The sequence below is a fragment of the Aplosporella prunicola genome, assembly GCF_010093885.1.
Source record: "Aplosporella prunicola CBS 121167 unplaced genomic scaffold K452scaffold_2, whole genome shotgun sequence".
NCBI classification, from domain to species: Eukaryota; Fungi; Ascomycota; class Dothideomycetes; order Botryosphaeriales; family Aplosporellaceae; genus Aplosporella; species Aplosporella prunicola.
Genome location: NW_022983530.1, coordinates 437,692 through 454,000, shown reverse-complemented (window position 1 = coordinate 454,000; position 16,309 = coordinate 437,692). Strand labels below are relative to the sequence as shown.

At 55.9% G+C, this 16,309-nt stretch overlaps 4 protein-coding genes across 4 annotated transcripts; all 4 read right to left on the bottom strand.

Moving 5' to 3' along the window:
* Nucleotides 1–2,423: 2,423 nt before the first annotated feature.
* On the bottom strand, nucleotides 2,424–5,241 carry K452DRAFT_68029 (uncharacterized protein). Its single transcript, XM_033547025.1, has 5 exons — nucleotides 5,061–5,241; nucleotides 4,497–5,004; nucleotides 4,150–4,436; nucleotides 3,851–4,089; nucleotides 2,424–3,794 (listed from the first exon to the last, which is right to left on the bottom strand). Exons 2-5 carry the CDS (start codon nucleotides 4,960–4,962, stop codon nucleotides 2,534–2,536), a joined length of 2,253 nt encoding a protein of 750 aa, XP_033402301.1. The 5' UTR covers nucleotides 4,963–5,004; nucleotides 5,061–5,241; the 3' UTR covers nucleotides 2,424–2,533.
* A 1,171-nt stretch (nucleotides 5,242–6,412) lies between these two features.
* On the bottom strand, nucleotides 6,413–9,083 carry K452DRAFT_282772 (uncharacterized protein). Its single transcript, XM_033539643.1, has one exon. The coding sequence runs from the start codon at nucleotides 9,062–9,064 to the stop codon at nucleotides 6,875–6,877; it is 2,190 nt and encodes a 729-aa protein (XP_033402300.1). The 5' UTR covers nucleotides 9,065–9,083; the 3' UTR covers nucleotides 6,413–6,874.
* A 182-nt stretch (nucleotides 9,084–9,265) lies between these two features.
* Nucleotides 9,266–12,790, bottom strand: K452DRAFT_241474 (uncharacterized protein). The gene is made up of 2 exons (XM_033537825.1): nucleotides 9,558–12,790; nucleotides 9,266–9,499 (listed from the first exon to the last, which is right to left on the bottom strand). Exon 1 carries the CDS (start codon nucleotides 12,660–12,662, stop codon nucleotides 9,645–9,647), a length of 3,018 nt encoding a protein of 1,005 aa, XP_033402299.1. The 5' UTR covers nucleotides 12,663–12,790; the 3' UTR covers nucleotides 9,266–9,499; nucleotides 9,558–9,644.
* Nucleotides 12,791–13,660: 870 nt separating this feature from the next.
* Nucleotides 13,661–15,462, bottom strand: K452DRAFT_314839 (uncharacterized protein). The gene is made up of 4 exons (XM_033543801.1): nucleotides 15,175–15,462; nucleotides 14,924–15,069; nucleotides 14,735–14,862; nucleotides 13,661–14,651 (listed from the first exon to the last, which is right to left on the bottom strand). The coding sequence occupies exons 1-4, from the start codon at nucleotides 15,376–15,378 to the stop codon at nucleotides 13,846–13,848; spliced, it is 1,284 nt and encodes a 427-aa protein (XP_033402298.1). The 5' UTR covers nucleotides 15,379–15,462; the 3' UTR covers nucleotides 13,661–13,845.
* Between the last annotated feature and the right edge of the window lie 847 nt (nucleotides 15,463–16,309).

Sequence of the window (16,309 nt, the reverse complement as noted above, 5' to 3'; positions counted from 1 at the left end):
CATGCACGATATCAGAAACTTCCACCCAAACCCGTGGCGCAAACTATAACTGATTTCTGACCGAAGAACGTCCAAGCCCGCTCAACCGTCTCAACTGGCCTCTTGTTGCTAAGCTCTTGAGCCCATTGAGCACCAACACGAGCCATACGCATACTCAACCAGCCACTGTAGCCGTCACTACTGCCTCCCCGAAGCACAGCGGACGCGGGAGGCTGTGGAATCGTACTGCCCAAGCTAACTAACATCATCACCCATCACGCACCACGGTCACTTCGCATCTCAGCCCGGTCCAGCCCCCATATGACCGCTGTTGGCAAAGCAGAGTCAAAGCCGAAGCCGCCCCCATTGCGGCTGAATACGGTGACTACAACAGATAGACGTCACTCAAGGTGTAGCGGGGTCTCTAGGCACCATAGAGTATGCCCAGTGTCTAACGTCGACTAGGCTTTGGATGCAGGCAACTGCGTGCACTGCCATAAGGCTTCAGATAGAGCAGGCAAAACTGCACGAGGCTGCCATTGTACATCTGAGCGACCGCTGGATCTTGACGCGATGCCAACGGCCAACACTGCGGCGAGAGCCGTGTGGGTGTTTGTGGGTGTGTGTGCATCTCGACGCACTCAAACGCTCGATCAGCACGGTACGAGTACCGATACGCCAGCACAACCGAGCCGGCACGGCTCTAGACCGCGCCAGATACTCGTAGTTAGATGAGCTTTCGAACGGACGCCTCCAGAGAGCGAGCGCTGCTTCCCAAAGCTTGCCTTTGCAAGCGCCGCCAAGGCCCCAAGCATCGCGCGGCCAGCGGCCAGCCTCGAGCCGCGCTCGCATCATCACCTCGTCCAGGCAGGCGCTGGTCCGCTTGCTGGCTGGCTGGCTGGTAAGAATAGAATAGCCCAGACGTCCAAGGGTACCTGCCTGATGGTGGCGGCGTCGACGTTGTCGTGTCGGCGCCCACACACGCCCGCGAGCGCTGCCTAACAGACAGAGCAGGCCAGCGGCAGCGACCTACTAAGGTAGCCTAGCGGGCAGCCACGGATGACTGCCGCTCGCGACTGCCTACAAAGCAGGCAGGTGTTGGTGCCTCTTTAGGCAGCACCCCATGCAGGCCCGGTGAGCATTCGGCAAACAGCGGCGGCGGCGGCGGCTTACTACATGTTAGATGGGGATTAGGCACGGTCGGTAGGGTGTGGGTTGGATGGGTGGTGGGTGTGGGTGGCGCCGCTGCAGCCTGGGTCTAGCACAAGGCTGCAGCTGCAGCCCCCACCCCACATGGTTGTTGGGGCTGGAGGCGGCGCTCACGATCCAAGATTAGCTTCCAGCTATCGTCGTGGGCCCGAGAGGGGGCCACGATGGGCGTCAGCGCCCTACATATATATACTGCACCTTGGGTGCGGCTCGCCCTTTTTTTTCCCCCCCCTCACGACTTCATCGTCGTCACCACCTCAGGATGCTGGACTGCTTATGTCATAACTACACACCATCTATCGTCATCACCACCACCATCGTATTAGTCACGCAAGTTCAACAGCAACAACGCCAGCCAGTCCCAGAGTATGGATCCGTTTGATTTGGTCGAGCAACACGCGCTCTGTCTGAGTGGAATTCCGACATTCTGCTTCCCTCTCTCTGTCTCTCTCACACACTCTTTCCCTCGTACTGATGCGGAGATTGTTCGCTCTCTTTATGCTACAAGCCGGACCGGGACAGACCATGCCGTCCCTCATTGTCCGTCCACTGATAAAATGGAAGAGGGTAAGGGGTTAAAGAAAGACGAGCAGCAAGCAAAGCAAACCAAAGGTGAGGGACTGAGAGTATAGAAATGCCATTGACTTGGTTCACAGGGTAGAGATTGGTGTCCCAGCCCATCCGTCCCGTCGATACCGCCAATCAATCAATAAATCCGTCCATTATAATAACCATCTCTCGTCGTCGTCATAATCGCCACCCACGCACTAGCTAAGAGTGGGGTGAATGATTGATCCAATCTCTTTGAGATCCTGTCAAAAGAAGAAGAAGAAAAAGAAGATCAAAAACCCTCTCTCGCTACCTAGCTCGGGGACCCACCAATAACGCCTGCGTTTTCAACTGGATGACGAGAGCAAGGGAGCAAGTAAACACGCTGAGCTTCTTCTTGTTTTTTTATCTTCGTTTTTTTCTGGTTTGTCCCAACTGCAAGACGTATCGTATCCTTAACTGGCCGTGTTGCCATAAATTTTTGTTTTTGTTTAGGAATCGGTTCCATCCATACCCGTCCAGATTCGTTCGATCCTATCCATGGCCATGGCTATGGCCATCGCCATCCGCTCAATAATAGTTGAGGAAATTTAAAGAAATATTTTTCCAAGGGGGAAATCGCTCGTAACATAGGCATAAAAAACATTCTGAAAAAGGGCCTCGGTACGTCATCATCTACTCGCGCACACAAGGCAAAGAAGTGGGAAAAGATCCACGCAAAAAACACACATGTAGGTAGGTACTTGCCGGCATGATGAAGCCGGTCAAGGTCAGCAATGACCACCACCCTGGTCACTTACTGGTTGAATTCATAAGAAGTGTTGGTGCAGAAGTCGGCAGGGGGGAATGACATGTCTTCGAATTGACCGCCAAAGTTGGACAGGTCGGGGAACCAGTTGCTGCTGTTGCCTTCTCCGTTGTTGGCATTGGAGGTAAGGTTGCTGCTGGTGGAGTCAAACAGCGGGAAATCAACGCCAGCCGGGTAGTCCCCAAAGCCTTCGTCAATTTGCATATCGTTCTCAGACGGACTGAACAGAGTGAGGTCCGGCTGGGCGCCCGGCGAGAGATGAGTGGTGTTACCGAAGCCGTTTACATTCAGGTTTGCGCTCAGCTGCGGCAAAGACTGAAAGTGGTCGGCGAAGAGGTTGTCATCACTCAGAGCGGGAGTAGGCTGCTGAACGGTAGGGTTGAAGTCGAAGCCGCTACCAAACAGGGTGTGGTCAAACCCAGCATCTGGAGGAGTGATGCAGTCCTCAAACATGTTGGGCTGCGCCGGTGAGTGCGTGGATGAATATGTCAAGTCTGTTCCGGCGGTCGTAATGGACTCGCGCCGGAAAGCATCCAGGTAGCTGGTGTCCACGTTCAGCTGTGGGTTGTAGTAGTTGTCCCAGTCAACTTCTTGGTACGACTGGACGGACGGAGAGTTGTCAAAGGGTGTCACAGGAGTAGACAGTTGCTGCATTCCAGATGCCGGGGTGGCAATGAATGGAGTAAGAGGAGTCTGGGGAGTGAGAGAAGCAGGAGCGTTCGGGGACTTTTTCGGGCCCTTCCCGTTCGCCTTTGAGCGGACATAAGTCCAGCCGTGAGCCTTCTCCATGTGTTGCTTGCAGTTTGACTCGCGCTTGGATGCATAAGAGCAAGGCGCGAACAGGCACTTGTATTGAGCCGGCATCGCCGAGTGCTTGTCATTCACGTGGCGGTCGCGTTCCTTTTCCGTCGGCCAACCCATCTCGTGGTACTTGCACTTCGGCTCCGAGCACTTCCATGGACGCGAGTGCGTCTTCTCGTGCTTGGTCAGATCGCAAGGGCGCTTGAATTCCTTCTTGCAATCCGGGCAAATGTGCATGACATCGCCGGGGCGGTCGGACTTTCGCCTGCGAGCCATGGAGCGGTGGACGCTGTCCTCATCCGATTCGTCGTCTTCAAGCGGGCGCTTCGAGGCAGATGCTCGCTCAGAGTCGGTAGCAATGGGAATTACCCTACCGTTCTTCTCACGTACCAACTCGGCAGGGCGACCGTTGCGGCTGAGGCCGCCGCGAAGGACAACTTTCTCATTACTATAAACGAGTTAGCCGCGATAGCCATGGGGGGAGATAGATAGAATATAACTTACGGGGAGTGGTCCATCTCACTAAGGGGCTCACCCCGAGCCCTCTTTGCTCTTGTGGCAGCCATGATTGCGGCGTATCTGCGGATCTGTTCGACGAGGTCCAGGAAGTAGTTGTTAGTGTACGGGCGATCAGTCGGCAGTCGTTGGTCGGCTTCGCAAAGGTAGTTGACCGTAGAGGCGATAAACGTAACGGTAGTTTCGCAGAATCGGAGGTACTTCGTTGGCGACAAAGCGGCACACTCCTTCATTCGGCAAAACAAATAAGTAAAAGCACTGCGCAAAGTTAAATAATATGGACTTACAGGAGCGAGGTAGATGAGGGTCTTTTCCAGGTCACGGAGGTTCTTGATTTCCTTGTGGCCGATGCGACGAGGGACGTCTTTAACCATGGAATGGAAGTCCTTAAGAGAGGGCTCCTGGAGGATAGGCTTGATGATACGCTTCTGGATCTGCTTGATGGCCTGCTCACTCATGCGGCGGACATTGTCCTCGCTGTTTGAGGACAAGCCAGAGTAGGACTTGGTGATTGCCGACCGAGCGGCGGTGACGGAAGAGCGTGCGGATCCGCGAAGGCGAGCACTGCCAGCTTCTTTACATCAGTTAGCGTTGCCAAGCCATGGTACTGGGGGAGGGGGTGGGGGCCACGTACCATAGATAGAACCGCTGACGGATGAGCCAAGACCGCTGTCAGACGCATGGTGGTGGTCGACGACGACAGGCTTGGAGTCGATCTCCATCGGATCAGAGTCGGTGACGGTGTGGTTGTCCAGCATAAAAGACGGGACAGGGAGGACCTTGTTGTCCTTCAGGATGCTCGCATCGGAAGCAGACGAGGTCTTGCCCGCCAGCACGTTGTCGACGGTCGCAAGCAATCCGGCAACACGTCTCTCGCCGGCGTCGATGAGAATCTGTTCGAGCGACTGGGGGTTGGTCTCAGAACGCTTCGGCATGGAGCAGTACGGAGCGACGGGGTCGACGAGCTCCGACGAGACGTTAGTGGGAGAGTGGAAAGTGCCAGCCTTGCGAAGGTTCCAAGTGGTTAGAGAGGGCGGTGCCATCTGGGAGCCGTCGACCTTTTGAGGACGGCGGCGGGGGTGGGTCTGAGCGGTTGCCATGTTGGGTAATAAGGTGTGGGCGGTTGGAAGTATGCTTGCAGTCTGCACTCGAGTTAGCCCGGTGATGTCCGGTGTCCTGCTCGGTAGGTATGACTCACGCTGGATTGGACCGTCCGTTGTGATTCACACAGAACGAATCCGGTGAATCGGTAATGGGGTTCGATATCCACAGGCAAGTCGGGCCTTGTTGGGCTTCGAGATGAAGGCGCAGGGCGACCGGGCTGGTACTAAGGAAGGCAGTGCACTGGGAATCCTTCCAGCGCGGAGGGAGCTTGCGGACTGGTTGGCAAACGGCGGCCTCATTCAAGAGCGGGCGAGGCTGAGGCACAACAGTGACGCGCGAGGGGACCAGGGCAGACGTCGAGGGACGGCAAAAAAGCAGACGGACTTGGAGTGCGTCGAAGGGACAAGAGGAGCAGGACAGTTGTAAGCGCGCCGGGGTAAGCGTCTGGGGCGGGTTGAGTATATGAACGAGGTGGTGGTCCCGGAAATGGTAGTTAATTTACCTGGCAGCAGCGAAGGATGACGAGGCGGCCGGAGCTAGAGGGAAGATGGAAAACACGGCACGGAGAAGAGCGGGAGGCGTTGTGTTAGTTGTCGGGTAGAGAGGAAGGACGAAGAGAGAGAGAGAGGTAGAAGGGAGGGATGCCTGGGGAAAAGAAAGGCCAGACGCGTGAGGGTGAGGGCGCGCAGTCTGACGTCCCGCTGGGCTGCTGCCTAAACCTAGTGCTCGATTGGGGATGGCGCGGGTCGGCGGGGGCTGTGCCGGGCAGCGCTCAGAGTCCGCCATTTGAGCCGCATTCCCCCGCCCAACACCGTTGCCCTCGCCCGCCCGGACGCGGTGTGCGCCTGCAGTCATGCGCGCCTGCACCACCATCCACCGCCTTTGACCGGTTGGGGGCCAAATGCCACATGCGCCCTTTCGCTCGCAACAACTACCCTAAATCAACAATTAACCTCCAATGGCGTCTCCACCCAACCCTCACCTCGCTTGCAAAAGAAATCCTTCACGCAACACGGACGAAAAGACGGCCGTCGATCCGTGGCCTGATGCGAATCAGCCTTGCCGTTTGCCGCCAATTGCCACTGCGCGTGCACGTGTGTAAGATCATGTCCCTGGCTTCCCGTGCTTGCGTGCCTCCTCCACGCCCGTCGCCAATCCAGTCCTTGCGCGACCGTTCCACCGGGCCTCCCACAAGTCGTTTCACCTGACACCCGTCCCTTCCCCCTCTTGGCACAGCCCTGCAGGATGCATCCAGTCCCCGCTTGCGTGGCAGTGCCTCTTTGCTGTTTGTTGTCATGGACCGCTGGCCTCTTTCGTCATAAGGCCGTCCTCGTGTCCGCCTGGCTCTCTGCTTAAGCTTTTTGGCTTGCTCTCTTATATCCGCCCTGCCAGCCAGATGATATATGTACACCACCACGTCTCGGTCGGGACACCTTGGCATTCTACAGTAAATCCTTCTACCTACCTACCTACCTACCTACCAGGGGGTCGGCAAAAGGCAAGTCATTCCTTCTCCACGCGTTCATCATGCTTGCAGGATTCCAGTTCCAATCCATCCAAGTCCATTTGTTGCTGCCTTGGCCGCTTGAGCCTCACCCTCCTCGGCCTTGACGGACTTAATCGATATATCCATTTACTTTTACCAAGCTATCTCCATGTCCACGTTTCCCATTTCGTATTCGACGCGTGTCTTCTTGTAGCATGCAATGCTACGTAGACCTTTCGTATACTCTAACTGCTGCGAAGGCAACGTATTGCGCAATCGTGTCAGAGGATACGTAGACACGACTGCCACCATATCCGTACATACACCATCCCAGTACCTTGATTTCAAAGCAATCTCCCCCGCCGTCAAGGATCCATCTTTTTACGCGCTATTGCTCATCTATATTAATCAGCAGTAGCGTTTTACTTCACGACCATGAATCCCACGCCCGCTCTCGCTTTTTTACACGCCCTCCTTAGCGCCTGGTCCTCGACGTCCGTCCAGTGCACGTTGAGCTCGTCCCACTTTTTCGTCTTGTACTCGCGGTGGAATTGCTGCTTGAGCTCCTGCAGCCGCTGCGTCTCGCGCGGATCGCCCGTCCCGCTGTACACGACGAATGCCGTGCATGGCGGGAAAGAGTCGTACAGCTCCTTCAGGTGGTCCGCCGTCTTCTTGACCGCAGCACCGAGCTGAGAGGGCGAAACCTCGGCCGAGGGCGAGGCCAAGTTGATGTCAGCGTCGGCGCCAGGGCCCGTCGTAGGAACGGCAGGGTTCGTCGTTTTGGTCGCTGTCGCAGTGCTTTCGTCCGAGGCGTTCGCGGTGCTGTTGTCTGCGGCAGGGCCCATCTTCGCCAATGCGTTTGCCAGCAGTACCGCGTTATCCGCGCTCTTCGTCCTTGTCCACCATCCCCTGACAGCTTCGAGCTCCCTCATTCGCGCCCAAACAAAGTCCACGCCCCTTGACGGAATATCCGCCTGTTCAGGGCCCCTACCCGTTCCCACTACCACCTTCTTTATCCCCTCTACAACGTCCGCGTCACTACCGCATCCGATGGCCGCTTCAGCAGCGGCACCAAACCCACGCTTCGGCTCGCCCCAGTCCACAACTGCGCCTGTGCGCGGCTCCTCGCCCGTCGCAGCCATGGCCTGATTCTTTGGCCGTTTGTTGCGCCCCAGTCGCTTGAAAATGGACTCGGAGTTGGCGTCGTTGGTGCCCCAGCGCTTACCACGTTCGCACTTTTGCCTGACGAGATCGAGACAAGCTCGCGCGTCCTCGACGCTGTCATGGCCTGTCGAGCCGTGTTGCTTCTGAATTTCGCGCTGCAGATACTTTTGCGAAAGCCATTTGAGTGACGACTTGAGCGGCGGTCCACGCGGGTGCGGGTACAGGATCGACGTGTCGACGATGAAGGGGTGCGTTATTTTGAGCGCTTTGAGGTCGGAATCTAACGAATGGCCCACTAGAATCGTGCGCGGCGTGATGACTTCCATGAGCTTCTTCTGGATGTCGGAGAGAGTAGTTGTGACAGGGCGAAGCATTTCCTCAGTAATGCCAGAGTAGGGTGTGAGATAGTCAATAATGGGCCGGTCTGGCTTCACTAACTCGTCCATGAGCACTGAGCCATCCCACTTGACCAAACTGATGCGTGTAAGCTCGTATGTATCCTCCGCAGTCTTGCACATCTCGCAGTCCATAGTAAGGACATTTCTGCCTGCTGTCAGGCTGCCTTGTTCAATCTCTTGATCCGGCACTTCGCCGTCCTCGAGCTTCTCTACTGGTGTGTCGAGCCATCCATGCGCCAAATCTTGCTCCGCGGCCGTCCTCTGCTGGAGAGCAGCCTCCTTCTCTTCTGGGGTTGTGTAGTATGCTGGATGCAACGGGTACTCGTTTTCCAACAACTCTTCTGACGTCGCCAGGTATTCCGTGATGGACGTGCGCTGGTTTTTCCATTCGCCCCTTGGCGGCTGTGGCCCCTTCTTCTTCTTCTCGTCGACTCCCTTGGGCAAAGGCGAATTGAGGATTGCTTGCAGCGGCGAATGCACCTTGGAGAACTTATCGTCGCCGGGAGTCTTGATGGGCCAGATGTGCGGGAACATATCTGCAAACGGCCTCAAGGGCTCGGGCAACTTGTCTGCTACCAACTTGACGGGATAATAGTCGTCGGGATTCATAGCCAGTTTGCCATTTGTGTCCTGTGCCTCACCCTCTTGCGCTTGCGCCTGCGCAGCACTGTCCTCCAAAGGAATCGTTCCATTGAACATACCCGCTTCCAGACCAGGCACCATGACAATAACGAATCTGCGGATCTGCTGTTTGTTCTTGACTGCCACCCATTGCGGTGCATTCCCGTCACCGAGTATGTAGAGCGCTAGCGCCTGAAGATCGCCGATTTTGACGATAGACTGCAGGCGCGCACTGCTGGAGTGGCTGATAGAAGGGTAGTTATTCGACTGCTGCTTTGGCACCTTCTTCAGCTTCTTCGTCGCTCGGTTCTCGGCCGTCTCCCAGTCGCCGCCGCTAGCATTGTCGGTTGTAGCATCGTTGTCTTTGTGTTCGTGCGTGCCCTCTGTCGAACGTTCGGCGAACTCTTCATGGCTGCGTTTTTGAGCCATTGTGGGGATCTTATGGTCGTGGGAGTGAGGACGGCGCGCAGAAGACTTGAGAGAGTAGGTAACTTTAACATGGATTGGCGTCATTAGCGCGCCCGGCCTGGCCTTGGCGCGCCAGGCGGACCGCCTATTTCCGGGTACCTTTGTGGCACCAGCCACATGGCACGACGGACCAGCCCGTGCAACACCATCATTTCGCAAAAGCGCAGCTCAAGCTTTCTAATATCTGAATTAAGGGTTTACTCGTAGCACTCATAACTATAACAACGCGCTCTTGGGGGAATCTGCATCAAGGGGAAGAGAAGAGTCGAAAAAGCACAATAAACAAAAGGAGCCGCTCTTCGTAGTACACGTCAATCCTGACCACATGCTCCGTTGCATGATCAGTTTCCGTCCATCGGGTATCTTGCGGAGCTGCTTTAGCAGTTCCACCCATTCCTGCAACGACAGCAATAAGCATCCTCTGAGATCTCCACCAATGGCGGTGTCAACGTACGATCTGCTTCTGAGACCCGCGCTTCATCTGACCTATTGGCAGAAATCAGTCATTGGATGTCACTCTGCTTTGCTTTTCTTTGCTCCTTTACTCGTCATCCTCAAAGAAGCTCATAATAGCCTTCACTCCCATTGGGCCCAGACCATGGGGTGGGTAGCAGATGTAGACCGGGTCTTCGTGAGCACCGAGCTTCTCACGGAACTCGCTCTTGTTGGTGAGCTTGAGCTCGGTGGCAATGGCCTGGTAAGCACGGCTCAAAACCTTGACGCGAGGCTTCTTCATGTTGTGACCAGGCGTGAAGCGCTGGCTAGCACCACCACCAAACGTGACGTTGGTCGAACCAGTAGCCGCCACAGCCTTGAGGGCGTGCGTAACAATGTGCTCGATAGCGCCAGAAGGAGCACCGGGGAAGTCAAGCGAGTACTTGACCTGCCAGCCATGGTCGGGGCTAAGTTGCGCCATGGCAACGAAGGCGGCGATGGTGCCATCCTTGTCAACAGCGTAGTGGTACTGGCGATGATCCATGTCCTGCCATGGGTGGATGTCTGTCAAGTGGACCTGCTTGCCCTTGCGATTGGCCAGCCAATCCTTGATGCGCTGATCGATCTTCTCACGAACATCCCGCGGTGGCGGCGATCCGAGAGGGAAGTCGTGAAGCTTGACACCCTCCTTTTCCGCATGACGGATCTTGCGCTGCAGGTCATGGTCATGGGCAGCTGGGTTGTTGCTCGGATCAAGACGTTGTTCGGCAGCAACTGAGAAGGTCCGCCAGTTGAAGCGCGTCGCGAGTGCCTCCTCCACATCGGGACCACAGAGTAGCCAGAGAGGCTTGAGGTTACGCTCTCTCTTGATGAAGCGCAGGTATCCGGAGATGATCTTAGTGTACTGCGATTGGTGGCAAAGGGGGTCGCCAACGGTAATAGCATAGTCACCCTGGGGCACGTAGCCAACAGCAGCGCCGGTGTATTCGTCACGCCAGATCTGCGTGCGCTCTTCCAACCACGAAGTGTTGGATGCATCACCATAGTTGGCAATGAGCTTCTCGATGGGCTGGAAGTCGATGGCGGCAGCGGCGCGATCCTGGCCTTCCCATGGCGGATGCATGGTGCTTGCTTCAGGATGCCGCAGCTGCTTCACAGGCGCCTTTGCGGGCAAACTCCTGGGATCGCGAGGGAAGAGAGAACCGTGCCTGATATCGCCCAAGTTAAGGAAGAGCATGAGCATACGCTCAAGACCAATGCCTCCACCTCCGTGAGGGGGAGCGCCCCATCCAAAGCCCTGCACGTATTCCTCCAATGTTCTGGGGTCCATCTTCTGTTTCTCCATGTTATTCACTAGCATGTCTGCATCATGGATACGCTGACCACCAGACAGTATTTCTTGGCCACGGAGGAAGATATCGAAGGAGTTGGTAACCTCAGGGTTGTTGGGGTCAGGCATGGTATAGAAAGGTCTTGCGGAAGTCGGGAACTTGTCGATGATGTAGTAGTCAACGCCGTACTTCTGCTTGACGACCTTGCCGAGTTGGATTTCATCCTTCGTGCCCATGTCTTCATTTTCCGGAAGCGGGTCGCCGTTCTCGTCCCTCCAGCCAGACTCGTTGAGCAACTTGATGGCCTCAGCGAAGGTCAGCCGGAGAGTTTGGTCTGCCCATACGAGATCCTCGTGCGGGAACTGGCGCTTAACGACATCGATTTCGTGCCGGTAGTGTTGATAGACACCCTTGAAAATGTGCTTGAAGGTGTTGTCAAGAACGCGTAGCACTTCGTGGTAATGTTCGTCAATGGCCATCTCAAGATCGAGACCGGTATATTCAGTCATGTGTCTGTGAGTGTTGCTGTTTTCGGCACGGAACACGGCACCAATTTCGTAGACCTTGCCGAAGTCGGCAGAGATACACATCTGCTTGGCCAACTGAGGGGACTGGGCCAGGAATGCAGGGCGACCAAAGTAATCGATCTTGAAGACACTAGCGCCAGACTCGGTCGCACCACCTTGCAATTTTGGCGTGTGAATTTCGATGAACCCTTGGGAGTCCAAGTAGGAACGGAAAAGGTTACAGATGCCAGACTGGATGCGAAAGATGCCTTGGGATGTGGTCGTACGAAGATCGATGATGCGGTTCGACAACCGAGTCCTGTCGGACACTCTGACGCGAGTATCGCCCTCCTTTTCGGTCTCGGCCTTGGAAACCTCGGCTTCGGCCACATTGAAAGGAAGGGACTCGGTGACCTTGCCTTCGACGTGAAGCTCGTGCACAGAGATCTCGACATTGTGGATGGTGGTGCTCTTGATGGCGCCCTCCTTAGCCTTGGGCTCCTGGATGATACCCTTGACCAGGACGACCGACTCGGCGTCTAGATGCTCGGCCCAGTAAACAAAGTGGGGAGAGATATGAGCATGCTCGTGCAGTACTCCTTGTACGGTTGTTGTCTGCTGGCGGAAGACGAAGAAGACCAGATGTGCGCTCATCTTCCGGATGTGGTGGATACGTGCCCTGAAGACGATTTCTTTGCCGACCTGCTCCGGGGACAGGTCCATGATGTTGTAGCGGTCCACATGCTCGCGGTCGGTCGCGTACATGTTCACGGGAAGGACGCCGTACTTGGCGCTCATCTCTGGCGTTTCCTCCTTCTTGGCCCGCTGTTCCATTTCCCGCCTCTTCTGCTGCTGAGCCTCTTGCCGCTCCTCGGCTTCTCTCTTGTGCTTCTCGGCCTCGGCCTGCTTTTCGTGCTTCTTCTGCTGCGCCTTGCTCATGGGCTCGCCTTCGCGGTTGAGAGGCACGTCTCCCGAGTCCGAGTCGTCATCGTGGATGAGGTGCAGCTTCTCGCGGACGGCGCGGATGGGGCTGTGCGAGGCGCCGGTAGAGAAGGTGCTGTTGCGGTGGTTGGTGCGATCGAAGGTGCCACTGCCGCGGGCCTCGCGACGGTCGAAGGTGCCGCTGCTGCGGCCAAACATACCACTGCTGCGCGGAGAGGATATGGGCGAGGCAATGGGGGATTGGCCATTGGGCTGGGGGCTCTTGAGCGACTTTTCGTCGTCGGTGTTGGGCTGGCTGCTGGAGCCCGTCTTCAGCTTGTTGAGGGCTCTCTTTAGCGATGGCATGGTGGCGGTAGGGGAGGAGTGGTGCGTGGGGGAAGGATGGATGATGGGGTGGCAACAAAGCCGGCCACAGACGTCTTAGACGAGACAAAGCCTGCGGTAAAGTGTGTAGGGGAAAGGGAAAGGGCGGGAGCGGAGGGGGGCGGCGCGCGCGGTTTTGAGGAATCGCGGCGCCCTTCAATTCGCGGCAACGTCATAAGCCGCCCGGACCGGATGGGGAGCGGCGGCCGAGGGAGCTTCATCACGCTTAATCGTCCGTGGCGTCATCCACGACACTTCGGTGCATTGCTTGGTCCGGCAGAATCGCCCGCGGCATTCCGCATGGAATACCGTGCCCAGAAAAAGCTTCGAATCTGAAATGCGCCACGCCTCTGCTGATCGCCCTGGTGGCTGTTGTGTGCAAGTCCCAAGGGGTCGCGAACGGCCCCGGATTCTTCGCTTTCCCGCCCGGCATATCCGTACCTAGGTAGGTTCCATGCCCCAGAAGCTTCCACCTCCAACATGCCTCGTCGGCACCATGTCGGATCCGACGGTCTAGCCTTTTGTCCATGATCGCGATCCCCAGCTGAATTAAAACCGATCAGCCACGACCTATCCTAGTCCATAGCCACCGCTCTTTAAGCTCCAACAACAAGCGTGCAAAAGCAAGATTTAGCGTGGAAGACGTAGAGAGAGAGCATCGCCCAGTGACATCATCAACCCTCAACTCTTCCCCATACGTCCTGAGATGCGATTTGGAAAAAGTCCCTGGATCCGCTCACTGGTCCTTTTGCGCCCTCACCGGGACGGGGAGCAACGCCGCCGCGTGCGCTTGTGCGGGTGAGAGTCCACTTAGCTTGGCGGGACCTACCGTTGCCTACGTCAGCCTGCAAGTCGCGGGGGACCGTGCGGGTCCGAGATGGGCTTCATCTACGAGTAGGTTGCGCCATACGTGCCACACCACATGCATGTCGCATAGGTAGGTACGAGTCTTGAAGTCACACAACCCAACCAAGGACACGGTTCCGATCGTAACCACATTGACAAAACCCGTAGTTACCTTCCGCGGTTAATACTCATACCCTTCATAACCCTTTTCATCTTCATACAAACCAAATCAAACATTTATAGATTAATACCTCAACGAGCAGATCAGATCAATTTCCCTTCTCTCCGCTCTCAGTCTCAAACCCGATCCTGATAGCACTTACCCACCCCTCGCATGTGCCCGAACCTCTTCCTCGCTCATCGCACTCCCAAACCCACCCCAACCATCAAACTCCGTCGCAAACTTCACCGCAGCCTTAAGATAATAGCCCTCTGCTACGTTCGGCCACGTCTTCTCCGCCTCCTGCATGCTGCGCAGCGCCTTGACGTAGTGCGCGTCAAGATTGTATCCCCCCTTGAGCGCGAGATGTTGCACGTCTTTCCAATCCTTGCCCTGGAGGTCGAAATCCTCGATGCGCTTGAAGTCGAGCGCAGGCCGCAGCTGCGCGACATACGCCGAAATCACGAACAGTGCCCATTGTCGTAGCAGCGGGACGTGCCATTTGGCGGGAATGAGGGGCAGCAGGACGCGCACTGCATGCGAGGTGTTGAGCAAGTGCACGACGAAGAAGTCGTACTTTTCCGTAGTGCTGCCTCCCTGCCGCGCCAGCAACAGGGCCACCGCGACTTTCTGCCCCTCCATAAACTGCTCCTCCAGGTTCTTGCCGGTTAGATCCCAGCTGTTCCAGTGCTCAAGCACGGCATCCTCTCTCTCCTTGAACAACCTTTCCAAATTGTCGCCGCCAGGTGTCTCGAAAAGGTTATTGAACCGGTCGTCATCGTGGACCCGTTGTAGGATCTCGGTAAGAGAACGAGTCTGGAAGTCAGACGGACGGCTGTACTCCGGATCGTCAAGGTAAAGATGCTGGAAATCATAGAAGCAGCTTGTGAGCGCGAGAGCCTCGATGGCGAGGGTGCGAGATCGCAACTCGTAAGCGTAGCCTAAATGAATGAGAGGATGGCCGACTGTACGCGCGGACGAATCTGTTAGCTTGGATATACTAGAGGCAGTGCTGCATGGCAAAAAGAAGCTTGTACGGGACACATACGCCCAGAGATGAGGTTGTTTATGAGCGGATTCTCTCCCTCGAAAAGGAAGTCCTTCAACTCAGCCTTCCAGTCATAGCTGTACTGGACAAGCTGGTCCTCGAAAAAATCAATGAAAGCTCTCTGATACCTACACGTAGCCATCAGCTCATGGACGACGTCTGGTATGTTTATTCCGGAACCAAACATACTCTCTTTTCCCCAGAAAGTCTCGCCAATCATGCTTCGCAATCTCGCTCGGCGAATCCGTCCATGGCTCCAACTCCTCGGCCTCCTTGTCATAGATGTCGTTCAGGTGCTCAGCTGTGGCCCCAAATATGTACGCAGAGCCTAGAATCTTTGCCCTGCCCCATCAGCCACTGCGCAAGCTACTATATTGTTTCGATCGTCCACCGGAGAAGTTCGACAAGAGAAGACGACAGGACAGGCGCACAATACGTACGTGAGGCGTGTGGTTGTGGAAGCGCAGCTCATGGTAGATGATCGAGTGGTTCGCATGGTTCGCGCGGATCAGGTGCTTCAGTGTGCGCGGACGCTTCTCCGCCGCCGTCTCGACATCGTGGATGGTGACGGATGGAATGTCGGCCTTCGGGACTGCGGCGCCGAAACCGAAGGACGGCAGCCGGAGCGACGGAATGGAGAACATTGTGTGGTTTTGCTCGTGCTAGGATTGGAAAAGCATTGGGGTGGCCTGGCGTAGGGCTGATGGCGGATGATGTTGAAGGTGGGTAAGTGTGGGGTGACCAGAGAGCTCAACGCGGGGTTATCGGAATTAGCGATGCCAAGGCTCCAGTTTGCATTGGATATGAAAGGGGACGTCACGTCCACACATGGGCCAAAGCAGAGATTGCAGCACCATCGCTGAACTCTATTCCTGAATGCTGCCCTTCACGAGACTACTCAATCATCCTACATCTCACTCGCTCGACTCTAGCCAACTTGCTGCACTCCGTCCCCTCCTCCCCTTCAGCAAACATGCAATATTGAAAGAGACCACCGCCACACCAGTAAACCAGCCCCATGCCTCAAACAAGCTCTCCGATAACAAACAGGAGACCTCTGTAAAAAAGGTCCCGCGACAGCTTGAACGCAAAAGTTGAATCTCGATCGCCTGCTTTCGAATGCTTCAGAAAAACGACAACTTTCAGCCGCTCCCCTTTTCGAGGGACGGCTGTACAACGGCGGGGTGAGTATTGTCCTCCCGCTGTCTTAGTAGAACGCCCCTTTCCCAAATGCTACTGGCGGGCTGGCCGGCGCAAAACAAAGAAATAGAAACTCGCTAATTCGCTTTGCCCGCAGAAGAGCTGAGCTCCGCTAATGAAATGGTGACCGAATCTGCCAACTGTGTGCTCATGGAGCGCTCCAAACAACACCCGCAGGAAATGAGAAGAAGTGAATTAGGTCTGGTAGACGAGATTTGTATCGTCATCGTACACAGACGAGGTAGGAAACCGAGGAAAAAGGGGAGAAAAAAGAAAATGCTTGAAAAATCCTGGCCACAGTAAAGCGGCCGATACCCCTTTGCACGGCTGCGACGTGCGGTTGGGGAAGTTCCGTCCACTCCAGGCGGTGAACCT